Source organism: Leucopleurus acutus, assembly GCF_964270905.1.
Source record: "Leucopleurus acutus genome assembly, chromosome: 7".
NCBI classification, from domain to species: domain Eukaryota; kingdom Metazoa; phylum Chordata; class Mammalia; order Artiodactyla; family Delphinidae; genus Leucopleurus; species Leucopleurus acutus.
In genome coordinates this window covers 10,213,554-10,234,147 of record NC_139150.1, presented here as the reverse complement: position 1 = coordinate 10,234,147, position 20,594 = coordinate 10,213,554, and the positions used below count along the sequence as shown (strand labels likewise).

The following is a 20,594-nucleotide window of genomic DNA, read 5'->3' as shown; positions in this document are numbered from 1 at the left end:
GCAGGAAACTCCTCTTTGGCAAACAGTCAGTGGAGATTTTTCCATTAACATGGGAACTCACAAAGACTCCAGGTCTTTGGAATAGGATATGTGAACAATAAAAAGAGCTACAGACTGCAAATTCCATCTTGTCAATAAATTTTTGTTATGGTTTCAAGTAGTGAAAAGATTTACCAAGTTCACCTTTCAGCTGTACTATCAAATCCTCTCAACTGCTCCCTCTCTGAGGTAGGTAATTACTGTTCCCTATCTAGAGATGAAGAACCTAGAGCTCAGAGAGGGTGAACTTGCCAAATGTCAAGGTAGATGGTTACTGCGGGACCCTGGATGTGAACCCAAGTATGTCTGTCTGCTTCCCACTCTGCTACCATAGCTCTGTGCAGCTGGCGCTCCTGTGATTTCCTTCCTTAGCTGTTTCCTCCAATTCCTAGGATGGAACAACTCAGCCCTCCTGATTGTGGGGTTCTCTGAAACATAGACATAGGTGAGCCAGCTCTCCATTTTCAGGAAAGCCACAGGGAACCTATGGTTATGAAGGAGACCCCAGTAATGTAGATGAATACATCTCACTCACGACTGGTGTCTAGAGTTCATTTACGCCTAGGAATAGCATTACATTTTATATACAACCAGCTCTGCGCCAGTCACTGGGCACTAAGCAGTTTATATACATTAGCTCATGTATTCCCCACCATAACCTTGTGACAGAAGTCTTATTAGCTCCATTTTACAGACCGGTGACACTGGGGCCCAGAGAAAAGTATCTTCCGCAAAAATAGATATTTCCTTGATGAACTTTTTATTCCTTGCACTTTTTACAAGCGTACCTAGTTATTTGTTTTTCTGTTTAATCTCTCTCTAGTTTGTAAACTCCAGGAGGCCAGGGGCCAGGTTTGCCTGGTTCGGCATAGTGCCTGCTATAGTTACAAACGCGAATTATGGAGTAAGTCAGCTCTTTAGGGCGCCAAAGCTTGAACTGGCCTAAAGACTGCACAGGGGGACTTCCCTGGTGGTCCAGTGGTAAAGAATCCACCATACAATGCAGGGGACGCAGGTTTGATCCCGGGTCAGGGAACTAAGATCCCACATGCCGCGGGGCAGCTAAGCCTGTGCGCCACAACTACTGAGCCCGCGTGCCACAAACTACAGAGCCCATGCACCCTGGAGCCTGCGCACCACAACTAGTGAGAAAAAACCCGCAGGCCACAACTAGAGAGAAGCCCACGGGCCACAACTAAGATCCTCCGTGCCACAACTAAGACCCGACACATACCCAAATAAATTAAAAAAAAAAAAGACTACGTAGGGAAATTTCACACCTAGGAAAGCATGCTCAACTCTCCCTTTCAGAAACCATTCTAACAACCGCTGGAACTGAAAATATCCTAGCTCCTTTAAAATAGCCCAAGGGATTTGGGTCACCTAACTGGATGCCCAACCCCTGGCATTTCGCTTGTAAGTTGTCTCCAAGTAGCTCTGGCTTACTTACTCAGGCCCCAGGACGACCTGGCCAGTTTAGTTCTGGAGAAATACACAGCTGGGTTGAACCCAGGCCGCTAGGACCCCTCCCGGCTCCCTTCCAAGGGCGCGCCCTGGGGACCCGGCCCTGGGAGTGGAGAGCGGTTGGCCGGGGCGCTCTTCCGGGGTCTGAAGGAGGGGCGAAGATCCAAGAACCGCCCCTATTGGGGCGGAGCCACGGTCCGAAGACTGGAGTAAGCCGCCGCAGGTAATGCGGTCCGGAGGTGGGGGGGCTCTGGGACCCCGGTTTGAAGCGTTCCCGGGCGGGGTGGGGCGGGGGCGCCGCATCCTTTAAGGGAGTGGAGTTGGGCTGGGTGGAAAGCGCTCGGGAGACCTCCTCTGGCTCCGGCCTAGCCACACTGACGGAAAGGAATCGGCCTGTTCTCTCCTGACCCTGTCTCCTGTCCCCTAGCGCTGCCAAGCGGGGATGCGACTGGGGGATGGACCTGGCAGGGACGACTGCTGGAAGTCCCGGTCCAGGTGAAGTTAACCCCACTGAGCTTTAGGCTTTGGGGACAGCAGTTAGTGACTTAGGCTGAAGATTGGATTTATCCATTCACCTCCCAGAAACCTCATCCATTTTCTTTCTTCATTCACTCATCCCTCACTTCTGCTCTATGCTGGGCCTCTTGGTTGGTTCTCTGAATGAATCCGAGAGGCCCAGCTCGCTTGGAATTTAGTCTAGTGGAATTTATTCTAGAATCTAGAGAGTTTTAAATAGATGATTACATTCAGGGTGATCCCTGCAATGACGATAGCTTAATAGATACCTTCAGGTAGAGAATAAAATAACTTGAGGATGTAAGTGGAAAGCAACAAATCAGGGAAGGTTTCACTAAGGAGGGGACATTTGAACTGGGCTTTGGAGGTTGACTAGGAGTTTTCTAGTTGACCAGAAGGGAAGGGACATTTCAGGTAAGGGAAGCAGCACAGGATGCAATTTATGAAAGGGCCTGGCATTTTAGGGGAACAAATATAGTAAGAACAGTTCAATATAGCAAGAAATTGTGGTGAGTTCCTGAAAAGAAGGTTGAGACCAGAAAGCTTTGAATGTCATGCTGAGGCCAGGATTTATCCTAGAGTTCAGTATTTCTTGGCCTTTTAAAAATGTTTTCTTTTGATAAACATAAATACCTTATGACCTCTGAAAATTATTTTGATATATACCCCTTCCTATGAAAACCACGGACACAGAAAACTTTAGGCAAAAAACAAAAAAACTCTGTAATGGGATTATGAAAGTTGTGTCATAGTTGCCTCCCAAATATAAGTTTATATCAAAAGGTTGGTAATGCTTATTCAAATTAATCAGGCCCTAGAAATTGGTACATCAACAGGAAAATTTTTAAAGAGGCAAGTAACCTGATTTGCTGTGTTTTTTAGGTAGAAGATAATTGTAAATGTCTAAAAAGTACCTTTCTTTCTTAGGCATAGGACACCATGAAGCAGCTGCCAGTCTTGGAGCCTGGAGACAAGCCCAGGAAAGCAACATGGTCTGTAAGGAAGGATTCAAACAAAGAAACACATGAGTTTTTTTTTCATTTATAAGTACTTTACTAACATATTTGATCCTCTATGAAAAAGGGTAGAGTTGAAACTGTCTGCGGTTTCTGGTAATTAGACTCAAACTGTCTGAGAAGGTCTTCAGGGGAAAGGTAGTGGGGCAATAATTATCACAGAGCAGATGTTGATTTTATTAAAATCCATTTGCCAGGAAGAGTAGGGCACTGACCATCTGGCATCCTCAGCTCCAACACTGTGTCTTCCCCCAAGCTCTAACTCATTTGTAAGACTTTCAGGGAATTGGATTTGGATTAAACTGGCTTCACTATTTCTTGAGCGCTTGTTCAACCAACCCTTCGTTCAGCAACTAACACTGGCCTGACAGGGCCAGCCGCTGTGTAGGTGCTGCAGGTACAAAGGTGAATAGTCTCAGTGTAGTGGGGGAACAGTGACCGGTGCTGAAGCAGGACGCACAGAGGGCTGTAGAGAGGAGGCAATGCTTCTGCAGGACCTTGGAGGAGAGCCCCTGATCTGGCTTCCATGCGTCCACTCTTGCTCTCTACACATCATAAATCTGATCATGGCATTCCCTGGTTTAAAACCTTTTGTGCCTCTCCATTGGTCTTAGGATAAAAACCAGAGTCCTTAAAATGGCCCACTGGGCCCTGCGTGATCTGTCCCTGCCTGTCTTTCCAACCTCAAGTCCTGTTACTCAGCCTTTGTTCTCTTTCTCTTCCTTTAATGTGGCTTGCACTGTCCCACTCAGGAACTGTATGTGCTGGTCCCTCTACCTGGATCATCCTTTCCCCCCATCTTTTGTCCCTCTCTTTGCCCAGCTAACTTCTACTCATACTTCAGATCTCAAATGGGGCTCCTTCAGGAAGACTTCTTTGACCACCTCTGTCCCCACCTACCTCTCCTTACAGGGTAGGGTCCCCCTGTGATATGTTCTCATACTATATATCCTGTATATATCCTGTACTCCTTTATAACACAACTGAAATGAAATGGATATTTGGAAATTATCTGTTTAGTGTTTTTCTTCCCAACTAGTCTGTCAGGGTTGTAAAGGCAGGGACTTCTTTTGTCTTATTCACCATGTAGCTGGATGGCTGTGTGCTCTTGAATAAGTCATTTAACCTTTCTAAGCCACAGGTCCTCAGTTGTAAACCTCAGATGATGATAATAGTACTGTCCCTAGAGGGGTTTTGTGCAAGTTAAGTGAATCCAGGGTTGTGGCGAAGTTAGCAGCACGCATGGTATGTGGTTAGTAGTCATTCAGGTGACAATGTGGAATGTGTGAATCTGGACATCAGAAGAGAGATCTGGAAAAGAAATAGAGATTTGAAAGTCACTGATGAACATGTATGGTAGATGGGTGGTAATTGAAGCCATCAGTACATATAAAATTGATCAGGCAAGCAAACCTAGACTGAGAAGAGAACTCATGAGGATTGGGAGAAAGCTGGAGGGAAAGGAGTCAGAGAAGGAAACAGAAAGTGCAGCCAGACAGGTGGATAGAGAACCAAATGGAATGGGTGTGGGGAAGCCAGGTCAGGAGAAAGGTATGAGAAGGAGGGAAGAGCCAAGAGTACCAAATGTCAGAGAGGACAGATAAGACTGGGCCTGAAAAACAGCTGCAGAGCTTTCTTTTCCACCCAGAAAGCTTGAAGAAGTGTGCTTTCTCAGTCAGCATTCAGAATAACTTTACAGAACAGAATGAATGGATCCTGTATTTGATTTTTCAAAGTCCTAGTTTTGTCTTGCATCAGGTCGAGCTTTATGAGTAATCTGGAAAAGCTCTTAAGAAGCAGTGAATGGGGCTTCCCTGGTGTTGCAGTGGTTAAGAATCCGCCTGCCAATGCAGGGGACATGGGTTTGAGCCCTCGTCCATGAAGATCCCACATGCCGCGGAGCAACTAAGCCCGTGCGCCACAACTACTGAACCTGCGCTCCAGAGCCCGCAAGCCACAACTCCTGAAGCCCGGGCTCCTAGAGCCCGTGCTCTGCAACAAGAGAAGCCACTGCAACGAAGAGTAGCCCCCGCTCACTGCAACCAGAGAAAGCCCGCGCACAGTAACAAAGACCCAGTGCAGCCAAAAATAAATAAATTAAATTAAAAAAAAAAAGAATCAGTGAATGATGGAGAATATTACATGGCAGAGGGAAGCATCACTGGCTAGTGGCAAGAGCTTTGGGGCTGTTCTCATGTGATTACACATAAAGCTCTAGCCATGATTAACTGAGTCCTTCCTGCCATGTTACAAGATTGCATCTCATTCTTCACGGGTGAGAACTATTGCTGTCTTTGTTTTACAAATGAGGAAACTAAGGTTCAGAAAGGTAAAGTGACTTCCAAAAGAGCACACATCAAGAAAGCACTTGAACTGGGACTTGAACTAGGTCTGTCTGAAATTGCAACTCATGTTCATAACTACCATCCTGTGCCAGGACACACACTGGACATTTCTGGGTATCAGTTTCCCCCTCTACCAAATGGGGACAATTACTAGCCCAGGGCATCCCCACTAAGTTAATGTGAGATGAAAGTAGTGACAAAATTGAAAAGTCAAAGGTTATGTGCAAAGGGAAGGTACTGTTCATTAATTAGGAAAATGCTGCTTTGCTGGACATGATCTAAAATGACTGTGTATGTATAAGACCCTTCATTCTGGTGACTGTTCCATGAGGAATGCAAAGAATATACTGCTGCATTTATTCTCTGCTCAGGCCTCCTGAATATACCCTCCCTTTGGCAGGTACACCTTGACCCCGGTTGGAGACAGCCCCTGTGCTCGAGTTGGCCATAGCTGCTCATATTTACCCCCTGTTGGTGATGCCGAGAGAGGGAAGGTCTTCATTGTTGGGGGAGCAGATCCAAACAGGAGCTTCTCAGATGTGCACACCATAGATCTCGGTAAGACCAACAGCTGTGGGGAGTTCCCTGGCGGTCCAGTGGTTGGGACTCTGCACTTCTACTGCAGTTTGATCCCTGGTCGAGGAACTGGAATCCTGCATGCCACTCGGCGTGGCCAGAAAAAAAAAAAGACCAGCAGCTGCGGAGCACATACCCTATATGGCCAGAGAGCAGGACTTTGTGCTGCCGGCCATGACCATTCCTAAGACTATCAGTTCAGACCAGACAGTAGGGTTTTTCTCTGAGAAAATGAATGTCACTGAGAGGTCCCTAAGGTCTCAAGACTCCAGGAATATACCCACCCAACCAAGACCTCCTTGATTTGGGGGAAAGAGCCCATATGGAGCCCTGGATAACCAGCCATTCATTCATCAACTATTTCTCTGGGAAGCATTGACGCCTCCACCTCTTCTATCCACGTAGCCAATTAATCACCAATCCTAAATATCTTTTATTTTCATCCACGTCTGTCCATTTGCACTGCTACTACTGTAGTCGAAGCATCATTATCTTTCAGCTAGACTGTTACAACAGCCTCCTCACTGGTCTGCCTGCTTCCAAGTTTACCTCCTGTACACTGCATTTTCCATACTTAGCTGAGTATTTTCTAAAATATAAATCTGATCATGTCACTCCCCAATTTCAGGCTATCCCCAACTTCATTTCTTAGCTCCCCCAAACCCACACTTGCTCCACTGAATATCCTTCAGTTCCTTGAACTCTTTTGGTCTCCAACCCTTTGCATATACAGTAAATGCCCTATATAAGAATGAGTTATTTTCCAAGAGCTCACTTGTAAGTCCAGTTTGTTCTTATTTTTCCTTAATTTTTTATTTTTGGCTGAGTTGGGTTTTTTCATTGCCGCGCGTGGGCTGAACGTGGACTTTCTCTAGTTGCGAAAAGCAGGGGCTGCTCTTCATTGCAGTGCACGGGCTTCTCACTGCAGTGGCTTCTCTTGTTGTGGAGTACGGGCTCTAGGTGCACGGGCTTCAGCAGTTGTGGCTCGTGGACTCTAGAGCTCAGGCTCAGTAGTGTGGTGCACGGGTTCAGTTGCTCCACGGCATGTGAGATCCTCCTGGACCAGGGCTCGAACCCATGTCCCCTGAATTGGCAGGCGGATTCCTAACCACTCCGCCACCAGGGAAGCCAATCCAATTTGTTCTTAAGTCCAACAAAGTTAGCCTAGGTACCCAACTTTTACAGATAACGCCAGACATGTGAACAAACTTACGTGATTTGGACATGCGAATGCACGTTTACATCTTTGAAAGTTTGCAGCTCAAAGGTTCGTATGTAGGGGACTTACCGTATTGTTCCCTCTGCTTGGAAGGCTCTTCCTTTTCCTTATCATCTGGCTACTGTTCATCTGTCAGATCCCAGTTAAATGACACTTTCATCAGGAACCTTGCCCTGATACATCTGCCACTAGTTTAGGACTAGTTTAGGCACTGCCACTATAAAGGAGAGACTCTTCTGTTTTCCTTCTCTATTCCCATGCCTCCTCTCAACACTAGTCTTCCATACTTCCCTTCTGACTGACAGATGTGTGGGGATTTTCCCCCACACCAAATAATTCTGCAACACCAGCTGGACGTCCTACAACTCAGTTCAGTTCTGCCTGGAATTAGCATCCGATTCCACAGATGAAGGGCTCAGTCCACAAGACTCTCCCTGCTCCCCTTCAGATGCCAATCACAAGTCCACCTGTGCTTCTGACCGACCAACTATAAATGGAAGGTTCCCATGTCACCCGCCTCAGGTTCCATTAATTTGCTAGAGAGGCTCACAGAGTTCAGGAAAATAGCCAGATAGAAGAGATGCATAGGGCAAAGTATGTGGGAAGAGGCATTTCGTGCCCTGTCCAGGTGCCCCACCTTTGCAATACCTCCATGAGTTCACCAGCCTGGAAGCTCTTGCAACCCCTCCTTTTTTTATGGAGGGATAATTGAGTAAGTTATGACCATTGGTGGCTCTCTTCTCTCCCCGGAGTTGGGGGTAGGGGGCATTGTCTGGGGCTGAAAAGTTCTAACCCCGTAATGTCATGGTTAGTTCCCCTGGCAACCAGCTCCCATCCTTAGGGGCTTTCCAAAAGTCACCTCATTAACATAAACTCAGGTGTGGTTGACTGGGGATTTGTTATCAATAATAAAAGACACCTTTATCAGTCGTATCACTTAGGTCGTCACAGGGATTTTCAGAGCTCTGTGCCTGGAACAGATGAAGACCAAATGTGTATTTCTTAATGTAGATCACAATGACACAACCACTCTCTGTGTTTCCATAGTATCCTGTACTTCCCCATCTTTATCCCCCTTCACAGCCCTTTTCACATGTGATTGTTTGTTGTCTGTCTTTTATATTGCTTCTCATTGTATCCCCAGCCATTACCACAGGGCCTGGCACAGAGTAGGTGCTTTATAAGTATTTGGATGAATGAATGAGTGACTACTATGTACCACACAATGGCAGAAGAAAATTGGTGTTTTGTTACATGTTTTGTTAGGTCTGTGTGTAATGTTGCTGTCTACTGTTGTGTTTTTTTTAAAATAAATTTATTTATTTTATTTTATTTATTTTTGGGTGCATGGGGTCTTCGTTGCTGCGCGTGGGCTTTCTCTAGTTGTGGTGAGCGGGGGCTACTCTTCGTTGCGGTGCATGGGCTTCTCATTGCGGTGGCTTCTCTTGTTGCGGAGCACGGGCTCCAGGTGCGCAGGCTCAGTAGTTGTGGCTGGCGGGCTCTAGAGCGTAGGCTCAGTAGTTGTGGCCCACGGGCTTAGTTGCTCCGCGGCATGTGGGATCTTCCCAGACCAGGGCTCGAACCCGTGTCCCCTGCATTGGCAGGCGGATTCTTAACCACTGCGCCACCAGGGGTGCCCCTGTGTATTGTTTTGATCTCAGTTGTTTACTAACCAAATGTGCAGGAGAGTCTACATGTAAAACTTGAAGTGGTTTGGCCTCTCTTGATAATCTTGGAAGATCTGACATCCGTATGCCTGTATGTCTACATGGTGACAGTTTTTTGCAACTGAGCTGCCACCTATCAGTGGGGCTCTCATTCTCCAATTTCCTCCAATCCTCTGTAGGCATTTGAATTTCTATACCCTGCACTAAGAAATCAAAGGTAAATTAAATATCTTTCAGCTCTCAAGAAGCTTGCTGTCTAGTACAGTTACAATTCTTTCGTGACCTATTACTAGCTTTGTGACTCTGGCTAAACCACCTAAACCATCTGGACTTCAGTGTCCCATAAAACAGGGATAATAACTTGCTTCACTTGGCACTTGTAATAATGTAACAAGATAATGCCTGTAAAGGTCATATGTAAGTGGTTTACTAATTAAAATAACTAATAAGTTAGCTATTAAGTCTGTGAAATTGTTTTAGCCGGAAGTCATTTACTTGCAGGTAATAGAAACTCTCTTAAACCAGCAAAAAAAAAGAAAGAAAGAATGAGAATCCAAAGGTAGAAGATTTGGCCTAGCCTCAGGAGAGAGTGGAAGCAGGAATTAGAAAGCTGTCAAAAACCATCTACTTCCTCCCTCACTCTCTTTGGAGAGATCTGCTTCTTTATGTAGATGTTTCATTCTTCTCTTCCCCATACTTTGGCTTTCTCTCCTTCTCCACACATGGTAGAAGATGGCCACCCAAACCCAGAAATCTGTTTGAATTCCAAATTCTTGGGAGAGAGGATCTGATTGGCCCATTTTGGGTCCAGTGACTACCTTTGACCCTATCAGTTAAGGCTAGAAAGTCAAGGTATAGTACAACCAAGTCTCCTGGGATCTATCCCTGGGGTTGGGAGAGTGGGGACAGTTCCCACAGAAGAGGGTTTATGGATGAGTCAGACGGCCCCCCCCCAAGTGTCTGATATAAAAATTTTTGGAGGTTGACCACATTCCCTTTAAGTGATCTGATGGTTGTTCACTTATGCTTTTGACCCTTTTCTCGTCAGTACCCTCCCCCAAGTTTGTCAACCAGTATAAGCCATTGGCAGCCCCAATCTAGGCACCGGGTGAAATGTTTTCTAGGAACACACCAGTGGGATTTAGCCACCTCGGAGGGCCTCTTGCCCCGGTACGAGCATGCCAGCTTTGTTCCCTCCTGCACACCTCACAGCATCTGGGTGTTTGGAGGTGCCGACCAGTCAGGTAATCGAAATTGCCTACAAGTTCTGAATCCCGGTAAGTAGCCAAAGGTTATTTATTTACCAAAATGGATAAATAAATCCAATTCCAATACCTGTACCAAAGCGCATTTGGATTGTACTGACTAATCCGCTTAACTTTGCTGACCTCATAGAAAATAGAAATTTTAACTTCTGGCAGAATCTGAAAAGAATAGTTACATTTTGTTTTCCTCGTAACGTGTACAAATTATCCATTTCTTAAAAGCCAAAGCTGGATGAGGCTTCAGAGAAAAGCTATGCCAAGTGGGCAACCCAGGTCCCACAAGGGGAAGTGACTTTCCTAAAGTCACCAGGGAGCCAGGGACTGGGGCAGGCTAGAACCCAAATCACCTACATCGGAGGTCTCAAATGGGGGCGATGGTGCCCCCCAGGAGACAGTTGGCTATGTCACACCTCGGGGCAGGGAATCAAGTGGGTAGAGGCCAGAGTCGCTGCCATACATCCTGTAATGCACAGGAAGGCCCCTCACAATAAAGAATTATATGGTCTAAAATGTCAGTAGTGCCAAAGTTAAGAAACCCTGATCTAGATCCTCTTAGTATGTTTCTTTTAGTCAGAAAGTGCAAAGCTCCTGACAAGTCTCACTGGCAGTTTTATCATAGAGGAAGCAGTTTGGGGACATCACTACTGTGAGGATGTTGCTGAACCACCCATGGGAGGTGGACCTGACTTTTTGTCAGTTAAAAACATTTTTTGTTGTTGTTTTTCTCTTTATAAATATAGTTTATATTCATTGTAAAATATTTGAAAAGTGTAAATAAGTGGACAAAAGCCATCCACAATCCTGTGACCTAAGGCTATTAATAACAGTTCTGTGTACTTCCTTTCTGTCTTTTCTCTGCATTTTTATAAACCTGAGATCATCCTATTTCACCACTACGCTCTTGTATCTTTTTCTTTTTAATTTCATAATTAGCACAGAAATAATTCCCTATTAATAAGGCTTTGTTGAAATCATTTTTAATGGCTGAAGCACACTTTTTTAAGATTTTTTTTAATTTATTTAATTTATTTTCGGCTGCATTGGGTCTTAGTTGCGGCACATGGGATCTTTCGTTGTGGCGCATGGGCTTCTCTCTAGTTGTGGCGTGTGGGTTTTCTCTCTCTAGTTGTGGCGCGCGGGCTCCAGAGCGCATGGGCTCTGTAGTTTGTGGCATGCGGACTCTCTAGTTGAGGCGCGAGGGCTTAGTTGCCCCGTGGCATGTGGGATCTTAGTTCCCTGACCAGGAATCGAACCCGCATCCCCTGCTTTGTAAGGTGGATTCTTTACCACTGTACCACCAGGGAAGTCCCTCAATTTTTATGACAATACCATAATTCCCCAGTTGTTTTTTTTTTAACATATAGGTTGTCTTCAGATTTTTATCATTATAAATAACAAAGCGTTGAACATCTTTGTTCAGAAATCATTGACTGTATTTCAGATTATTCCCCTTAGGTAGGGGCTTCCCTGGTTGCGCACTGGTTAAGAATCTGCCTGCCAATGCAAGGTACACGGGTTCGAGCCCTGGTCCGGGAAGATCCCACATGCCATGGAGCAACTAAGCCCGTGTGCCACAACTACTGAGCCTGCGCTCTAGAGCCTGCGAGCCACAACTACTGGACCCACTCACTACAACTACTGAAGCCCGCGCACCTAGAACCCATGCTCCACAACAAGAGAAGCCACCTCAACGAGAAGCCTGTGCACCGCAACGAAGAGTAGCCCCTGCTCGCTGCAAGTAGAGAAAGCCCACACGCAGCAACAAAGACCCAAAACAGCCAAAAATAAGTAAATAAAAAGAAAAAGAAAGTTCTTCCATGTTTTTTAAAAAAAAGAATTATTGTCTTAGAGCTCATGCCCAGAAATAAAAGAACTAGATAAAACACTGGACTTTAAGGATTTTAGTACATGCTATCAAATTGCTCTCCAGAAAGATTTTTTTTAAACTTTTTTTCTTTTTGGCTGCACTGCGTGGCTCGCGGGATCTCAGTTCCCCAACCAGGGATTGAACGCAAGCCACGGCAATGAAAGCCCAGAATCCTAACCACTAGACCACCAGGGAATTCCCTATCCAGAAAGATTTTTTTCAACTTATCCTCTCTCCAACTGTGTTTAATAGTTCTTGTTTCACTCCTGACCAGTATCGAATTTATCATTTTTAAGCACTGCTAATTTGATAGGCAAAAACCCCCTTGTATCTAATTGTTTAAATATGCATTTTGTTAATTACTAGGAATCTGGACATTTTTCACATAACAGTCAACTCTTGCCCAGTTCCCTCTATCGATAACAGATTTATTTTTACGACAGCTGGTCTTTGTCATTTTGGGATAGTAACAGTTCCTACCTTGTTAAGTTTGGCAAGAATTTAAATTAACTCAAATCTGGCACATACTTAATGCTCAATAATTGTTGTTGTGGTTGATGTAGCTATGGTTCGACAGATGGAAATCAGTTCTAGATTGGATGGAGATCAGTTCCTTTGATTTTCAATGATGGCATCTATTTAAATAAAATAGTGAGAATTTGGAAAGCTTTTGTCAAAGGAATTGATTTTCCACCAGATCCTTTTTCTCTCCTAGAAAGTATAGTTTGACACCATGCCCAAGAAATATGAAAGATGTAGGGGAATCATTAGTTGCTTTTGTTACTAAGGCGAGTCCCTCAGCTGGCTTAGGACTCCTTTCGTATTATTTGTGCTAACATTTGGCTTGGTAGCCACACCAGGATCCCAGGATCTTCTGAACTTGGAGGTTGTGCCCCTTCTAACTCCCCCTAAAATCCAAAAACTACCCAAGACCTGTAGCTATAGAGACAATTACATTATGCTTTGTTTTGGGGTTTGTTTGTTTTTTTGTCCATGCAGCTTGCAGGTCTTAGTACCCCAATCAAGGATCGAACCCGTGCCCCCTGCAGCGGAAGTGTGGAATCTTAACCACTGGACCACCAGGGAAGTCCCCATTATGTTTTGGATATAGGCTGAGACTTGTTTGGTCTCCAGGTTCATGTTTTGAGTCCTACACATATTACACATGCTTCGTGCGCCACTTTGTATTACTGAATGAAGACCTTTACAAAAGGCACAGAATTTCCCAGTCAAGAAATAATTCCTGGGAATTCCCTGGCACTTTCACTGCCGTGGGGTTAGGTTCAATCCCTGATTGAGGAACTAACATCCCACAAGCCATGTGGCACAGGAGGGAAGGAGGAAGGGAGGGAGGAAGAATTCCTCGTGTGTTGTAGTGGAATAAGTATGGGAGTTTTGACAGATCTGCTCTCCTACTCACTAACACTGTGACCTGGGAGAAAGGATTTAGACTTTCTGAGCTTCAGTTCCCTCATCTGCAAAGTGGAGATACTTTCCATCCGCCTCCCAGGGTTGACTGAGGATGTTGGGGATGGCAGAGTGCTCAGGGCAATGATTCCGCACAAGGGAGGTGCTCAGTTACTGCTTGTGTTTCTATAAAATTCATGCTTCATTCTGGAAAGAAATAAGCTTCTGTCCACCTACCCACGTGGTGAAATTTTATTCTCAAGTCAGAAGAGTGGAAAATACATAGATCTTGGTGGTGTTGAAACAGAATTTGAATCCCAACTCAGCCATTTACTAGCCATGTAACCTTAAATGAGTGCCTTAATCTGTCTCTGCTTCAATTCCTTATCTGTAAAATGAGGAAACTAGTATTTATTTAGTACTTACTGTGTAGTAGGGACAATTACTGCTACTACTGAAACTGTAATAATATTGTCTACTTTCTTTTAATGGCCACATATCCTGAGAAACTTGGCACATTTAGTTTCTTGCATCTAGTGGGAATGAATTTTAGCAGCTGTTGGGCTCCTCTGAATGGGCACAGGGCAGGGTAGTCAGTCATCAAAGGGGAAGAGGTTTCAGAGAGGATATTTGAAGGCCTCCAAAAACAAACTGGCCTCATTCTTAATTGTACTTGTGGCTTTTCAATCTTGGGAATTTGGGTCTATCTGGGCAAACTCTAAGTATTGCCCCCTACCCCTCCTTGAATTTGGTGGCATGAGATCCCCGCCTAGACCTACACTGTCTGCCTTAAGGATTGAGGTTTGCAAAGTGACCTTGCCCAGACCCAGAGTTGATGTCAGAGGCCCCTCAGCCTGGGTGTTTTAGATACCTACCTTCTCTGTGGACCAGAAACGAGGACTTGGACTATGCCAAAGGTGACCAGCCCACCACCATCCCCAAGAACATTCCACACGTCATCGGCAACCATCGGAAACCAGCTGTATGTCTTTGGGGGCGGAGAGAGAGGCGCCCAGCCCGTGCAGGATGTGAAGCTGCATGTGTTTGATGCAAGTATGGACTCGGGGGAACCCTGGGGCTGCCACTTACCTGGTCGGGGTTACCCCAGCCTGCAGCTTACCCGATGTAGGAAGCAAAGGTTAGAATATGACAACCTGGCTGTGTGTCTCACTTCTAGACTTCTGCAGTATATCTCTTAGCTGATATCTTCTACCCATAGCAAAATTTGCATTTAAAAAGGAATAATTTGATCAATTAAAAAAATTTAAACAGTATAGTTTATAAAACAAAAAAGTAAAATGTTGCCCCTTACACCTTTCCTTCCCACTCCCCAGACAGAGGTAAACACTGTTAGCCATTCCTAATGTCTACCTCCAGATTTTTCTGTGCAATTATAAATCATATGCACATGTGTTTATGAACATCTATGAATTTTCTATGGATTTTGAAATTATATGAAAACTTTAAAACACACACATAGAATTATTAAATTATAAATGTTGGTCTACCTCTTACTTTTGCAGGTCTAAGGGTAGATCTTAGTACTAGTCGAAAGTATAAACTTTGAAGCCATAGGACAGGAACTCAAGACCAGATCTGACATCTAGTTTCTGTATTACTTAAGACTAATTTCTTAATCTCTCTAGTGTGTAAAATAGAGATAGTAATAGTGCCTACCACAAAGAGTTGGAAAGATTAAATGAGATAATGTGATACAGTGCATAGCACAGTGCCTGACACATAGGAAGCACCTAATAAATAATCACTGTATTATCATTATTATTCCTTCATTTAATCGCACATCATGGATCTTTCCTAAGTCAGAAATTTCCTTGCAAAGCATATCTTTCTGTGGGAATCCCTATTCATTCAGTCATTTTCCTATTGACTGACATTTTGCTGACAGTGTTACAGTGAATATATACATTAATTTCTGTACATGTTACAACATTTAATATGGACTAGATGCTAGGAAGTGGAATTACGTAGGGTCAAAATGGTATGAACATTTAAAATTGTGAGACCTCTTGCCAAATTTTTGTCTAAGTAGTATTTATTTACATTTCTTCCTCTTACTAGTGGGCATTTATGAATACTTTACAAATATTTATAGCACAAATATTCATGTCACAAATAGCATGTGACAAAAATAATTTTCATGTGTGTTTTTGCAGCCTTTTTTGAGAAAAGGCAATAAGCAAAATTTCAAACTTAAAAAGTTTAAGAATTAAGACACGTCACAGTATGACTTTATCCAGAAAGAATGAACTGTGTGATTCTTTTAAAGCGGTTTTAAATTTTTAAATAATATTGGTTTTGAATATATAAAACTGTAAGAGAAAAAAATATATATGTACATATATATAAAATACTGTCACCCCAAAATTGTTAACATTTCAGTACAACTATGGTGGGTTTTTTTTTTAAATAGCAGAGATAATTCTAGGTGTACTATTTGTATCCTGTATTTTTCACTTAAGCATTTCCCCTGTAATCACAAAGTTCTTTCAATGTTTTTAATGAATACATAGTATTCTATCATGACTGTAGCAATAACTCACCCATTCACCTGTTGATGGACTTAGGCTATTTCCAATTCTTCTCTATTACAAACAATGCTGTGGTAAACATATTTATGCGTAAACTTTTTCTGATTATTTCAAATTGTATTCTTTGGGACTCTAGGGGCTCCTTGAACAACCTTCAGGCATGTCACAAATGGTAATTCGGAGATAAGTTGTTTGGCAGGCTTTTGTCTCAGATAATTTTTGTAGCACTCCTTTAAGACTTATCTGGTATGTTGAAATGATTAATTTTCCTGAATTCTGTATATGTACAATTTTGAAGATATGAATGGTTTTCAACATGTAAAATACATCTGCACTATTTGGATCATACCCATATTAATAACTCTCATGTATTGAGTACTTTCTCTGTGCCTGTGCTTTCCGTGTATTATCTCATTTAATCCATGCTTCAACCCTGAGAGGTAGGTATTATCAGGTAATTTCTCCTCATTTTACAACTACAGAAACTGAAGCTTATAGAAGTAACTGGTGCAAGGCCACATAGTTATTCAATGAAATAACCTGGTTTTAACTCCAAATCCCATGCTCTAACCATTATCCTATACAACCACTTCAGGAGGCCCTGCTAACTTTAAAAGTAGTCTATTTTTTTCTCCACCCTTCCAGCAAATCAATTAAGAATATTGTCTTAAAAAAGAGAAAAGTCAAAAAAAAAAAGAGAAAACTCTGAAGGCCTGTCCCAGAAGAAGTAGATTCATTCTTTTTAACTCTGTGGCAGTTCTAGGTTGAAGAAACTTAAGGGAGGTCTTTTTTTAATTCAAAGCAAGAAATGGTTCTTTATTGCCCAGTAGAAGGGGCAGGCATATTAGGCAGTGAATTCTCCAGCCCTGGATGTGTACCAGTAGAGGCTGTAAAGGCTGCGGATGGAGGGAGGCCTGGGTTGGGTTGGCAAGTTGCAGTGAATGACCCCCCAGGTCCCTTTCTGCTTGGAGCATCTCTGCTTACTGGGAGGTGAGGCTTGGTATATTTCTCGGGTTCTTGCTTCATAGCTTTGTCATCTAACGTCACTGAATTTATTTTTCTAGATACCCTGACCTGGTCACAACCAGAGACACTTGGAAAACCTCCATCCCCCCGGCATGGTCATGTGATGGTGGCAGCAGGGACAAAGCTCTTCATCCATGGAGGCTTGGCAGAGGACAGCTTCTATGATGATCTCCATTGCATTGATATCAGTAAGTAGGGTGGAGGGCATGGGGGCTTGTCTGCTTAGGATTGAATAAAATAGGTTTGATTGACTAGAGCCTTGCTCTTGACCAGGCAGCAGAATCTTCACTAGATTCTGTGAAATGTGGCCTGAATAATAATAAGAAATAATAATAACAATAAAAGCAGGTATTTCTGTTTGCCATTCATTATTTCTTATCCTTCCAACAACCCTGCTCTTTCATTAAAATTCATTATGCTTTGTGTTTCCCGACTGGATTTCTTTCAAGCAGTACCCATTAACCCCATGGATAACTTCTAGAGTGTGTCTGGAGGTGGACAACCAGAACTGTCACGCTAAATTGTTAAGAACACTGAGAAAAGGAAAGTTAGTGATAACATGAGAATTGTCTTTAAGTGTCTGAAGGGCTGATGTGCCCTAGAGAGCCTGGACTCTTTCTGGATCATTCTTGCAGACTATGAGCTCCTTTAGGGCAGAGACTTTGTCTCTTTTTTTCCGCCAGTGTATTTCCAGCATTGAGCACAGTGTCTGGCAGGTCTTGAGTGATGAGTGCATATCTGTTAAGAGTGGACAGATAGGGACTTCCCTGGTGGTCCAGTGGTTAAGACTCCGCGCTTCCACTGCAGGGGGCATGGGTTCGATCCCTGGTTGGGGAACTAAGATCCTGTATGCCGCACAGTGCAGCCAAAAAATTTAAAATATTTTTTAAAAAAAGTGGACAGATGAACAAATGAATATGTTCTGCGTTGCTCCAGACGACAGGAATTGGAATTATGGGCAGAATGCATGAGAACTGCTGTGCAATGTATCGGGCTACCTTGCCAAACAATAGGTTCTCTGGTTTGGTGACATCTGAGGCCAGCTGATACTGGCTGGGATTCCTGCATTGCCTAGGATATTTGGCTGGACTGGGTGATTCTCCCTTCCAACTCTGAGTTGCTGGACCCCTGCCTTGAACTGACAGATGGAAAATATCTTCACAGAAGCATTCCTTGCAAGCAGTCAAACAGAGTTTTAATGCTTATTTTATTTATTTTTTCTTAAAAAAAATTTTTTTAATTTAGCTTTTTGGCTGCCCAGAGTTTTAGTTGAGGCACACAGGATCTTCATTGCAGCATGTGGGATCTTTCATCGCAGTGCACGGGCTTCTCTCTAGTTGTGGCGTGTGGGTTTTCTCTTCTCTAGTTGTAATGCACGGGCTCCAGAGAGCGTGGGCTCTTGTAGTTTGTGGCACGGGGGTTCTCTAGTTGAGGCGCGCGAGCTCAGTAGTTGCAGCGCATGGGCTTTGTTGCCTCACAGCATGTGAGATCTTAGTTCCCTGACTAGGGATCAAACCTGCGTCCCCTGCATTGGAAGGTGGATTCTTTACCACTGGACCACAAGGGAAGTCCCTTAATGCTTATTTTAAAAAAGAAAGTCCTTTTCTCTTATGCAAGGAACTACTTCCTAACTACTTTTTCTCCTTTCCAGCCCAGGTAGTTCTCTAAAACCTAAAATCCAGCGATATCCTGCCTCATTTAAATTCTTGTCTGAAAAGTTGCAACTACCTGCAGAAATAGATTGGAAATAGGTGCTGAGGCAGCACATTACAGCATAGAGAACACAGGTTTTGGAGTCAGACCTGAGTACAATTCTAGCTCTGCCACCTGCTAGCTGTGGGATCTCCGACAAGTCTCTTTCCCTCTCTAATCCTATTTCTTCATCTTTAAGAAGAAAGAAGGTAGGCAGAAGTAATAGCAATTGCATACTGCTATTAAGAGAATGAAGTAAGCAAGATACTTAAAGTGTCTAGCCAGTACTCACAAAGTTGCTTTTTAAGGAACTGTATTTCAAACATGCACGTGTGTGCACATACAGGCATGCTTGCACACACACAACACACACACACCCACACACACACAGTTGGAACCTCACCTACTTCTGGGCTCCAAAATACTTAATGGTGATGGTCACCAAAGACTGGATCACATTCCTCAGTGTGCTCCAAAGACCACCCACATCAGAATCACCTGGGATGCTCGTTAAAATTATGGATTACTGAGCCCCTCCCTCCCTCCCTGGACTAGCCAAACAGAATTTCAGCTCCCCCAGTGATTTTTGTGCACACCAAACCTTGCTATAGGATCTCTCAGAGCTCTCAGTGAATGAAGTTCAGTGATTGGTTTGCAAACTGCAGGAGTCTGACAGGTTAAGTTGGAAACCACAGTCTAGGCCATGTTGTACCTAAACACTTTCTATCTCTTGGCAGGTGACATGAAGTGGCAGAAGCTAAGTCCCACTGGGGCAGCTCCCACAGGCTGTGCTGCCCACTCAGCTGTGGCTGTAGGAAAGCACCTGTATATCTTTGGAGGGATGACTCCCACTGGAGCCCTGAGCACAATGTACCAGTATCACATAGGTGAGCAGATGTTGTTCACTGTGAGTCTTTAAGCAAATGTGACCATTCTTTGAAAAGTATCACAATGCTTTTTGGTCCCTCCACATCTAAATCCGAAAGAATGACAACCAAACTTTTAGGGAATGACGTCATCAAAGCAGTAACAGTGCCATTAGGGGTTTTTCCCTTTTATTTCCTGTTTCTGTTAGGGCTCAGGTGATACAGCACATCACAGAGCATTTCTGGAAATTTCTTAACACAGACCCTTTTCTTTTCTTTTTTTTTCCAAAATAGAAAAGCAGCATTGGACCTTGCTTAAATTTGATACTTTTCTACCCCCTGGACGATTGGACCATTCCATGTGTATCATTCCATGGCCAGTGACATGTACTGAGAAAGAAGATTCAAATTCTGCCACTCTAAACTGTGCTGCTGAGAAAGGGGATTCCACTGAGAAAGGAGTAACCCAAGGTGGTGACTCTCACGAAGAAGGTCAGACTGACACACTACTCTGCTTTGTGTTTGGTGGGATGAATACGGAAGGGGAAATCTATAATGATTGTATTGTGACTGTAGTTGATTAATAAAACCACATTTTTACTACTTTTAGATGTCAATTACTTTCAGAAAAGTTAAATGAAACCTTAGTTGTTTCATACCTCCAAAATCTTCTGCACTATATATCCCTCTGGCTTTTACCTACTTTGGTAGGTAAAGAGATGAACTGGATAGCCCAGGGCAAAAACCTCTATCATATAAAGAGTTTTACCAGCAATACAACCCAGGTAACTAATAGATTGGCTGATTGTTAAGAATACTAATCACAAAAATGTTGCAGAAATCCTAATTGCTAGATACAACAAAAGCTGTAGAAATTAGGGAGTGGACATTCACAGGCTGAAGTGTTTTTAATATTCATGAGCTGCTCCTCAGAAAGAAGTGCAGACTGTTGGCTCTTGGTATTGAGAGCCACTGGCCCTTATCTGTCCCCACTATGCCCTATCCCACTGCACATAGCACTGCAGGTCATTTTTTTTTGGCGGTATGCGGGCCTCCCCGTTGCGGCCCCTCCCGTTGCGG

At 43.7% G+C, this 20,594-nt stretch overlaps 1 protein-coding gene across 3 annotated transcripts; it reads left to right on the top strand.

Moving 5' to 3' along the window:
- Positions 1–1,692: 1,692 nt before the first annotated feature.
- Positions 1,693–20,107, top strand: RABEPK (Rab9 effector protein with kelch motifs). 3 transcript variants are annotated; one of them, XM_082842233.1, is made up of 8 exons: positions 1,693–1,742; positions 2,947–3,011; positions 5,781–5,938; positions 9,967–10,119; positions 14,273–14,434; positions 16,995–17,144; positions 19,386–19,535; positions 19,809–20,107. In XM_082842233.1, the coding sequence occupies exons 2-8, from the start codon at positions 2,959–2,961 to the stop codon at positions 20,096–20,098; spliced, it is 1,116 nt and encodes a 371-aa protein (XP_082698359.1). In that variant the 5' UTR covers positions 1,693–1,742; positions 2,947–2,958; the 3' UTR covers positions 20,099–20,107. The 3 variants fall into 3 exon arrangements, with proteins under 3 accessions (XP_082698359.1, XP_082698361.1, XP_082698360.1); XM_082842235.1 differs by lacking the exon at positions 9,967–10,119; XM_082842234.1 differs by lacking the exon at positions 1,693–1,742 and having other exon boundaries at positions 2,828–3,011.
- Positions 20,108–20,594: the final 487 nt, after the last annotated feature.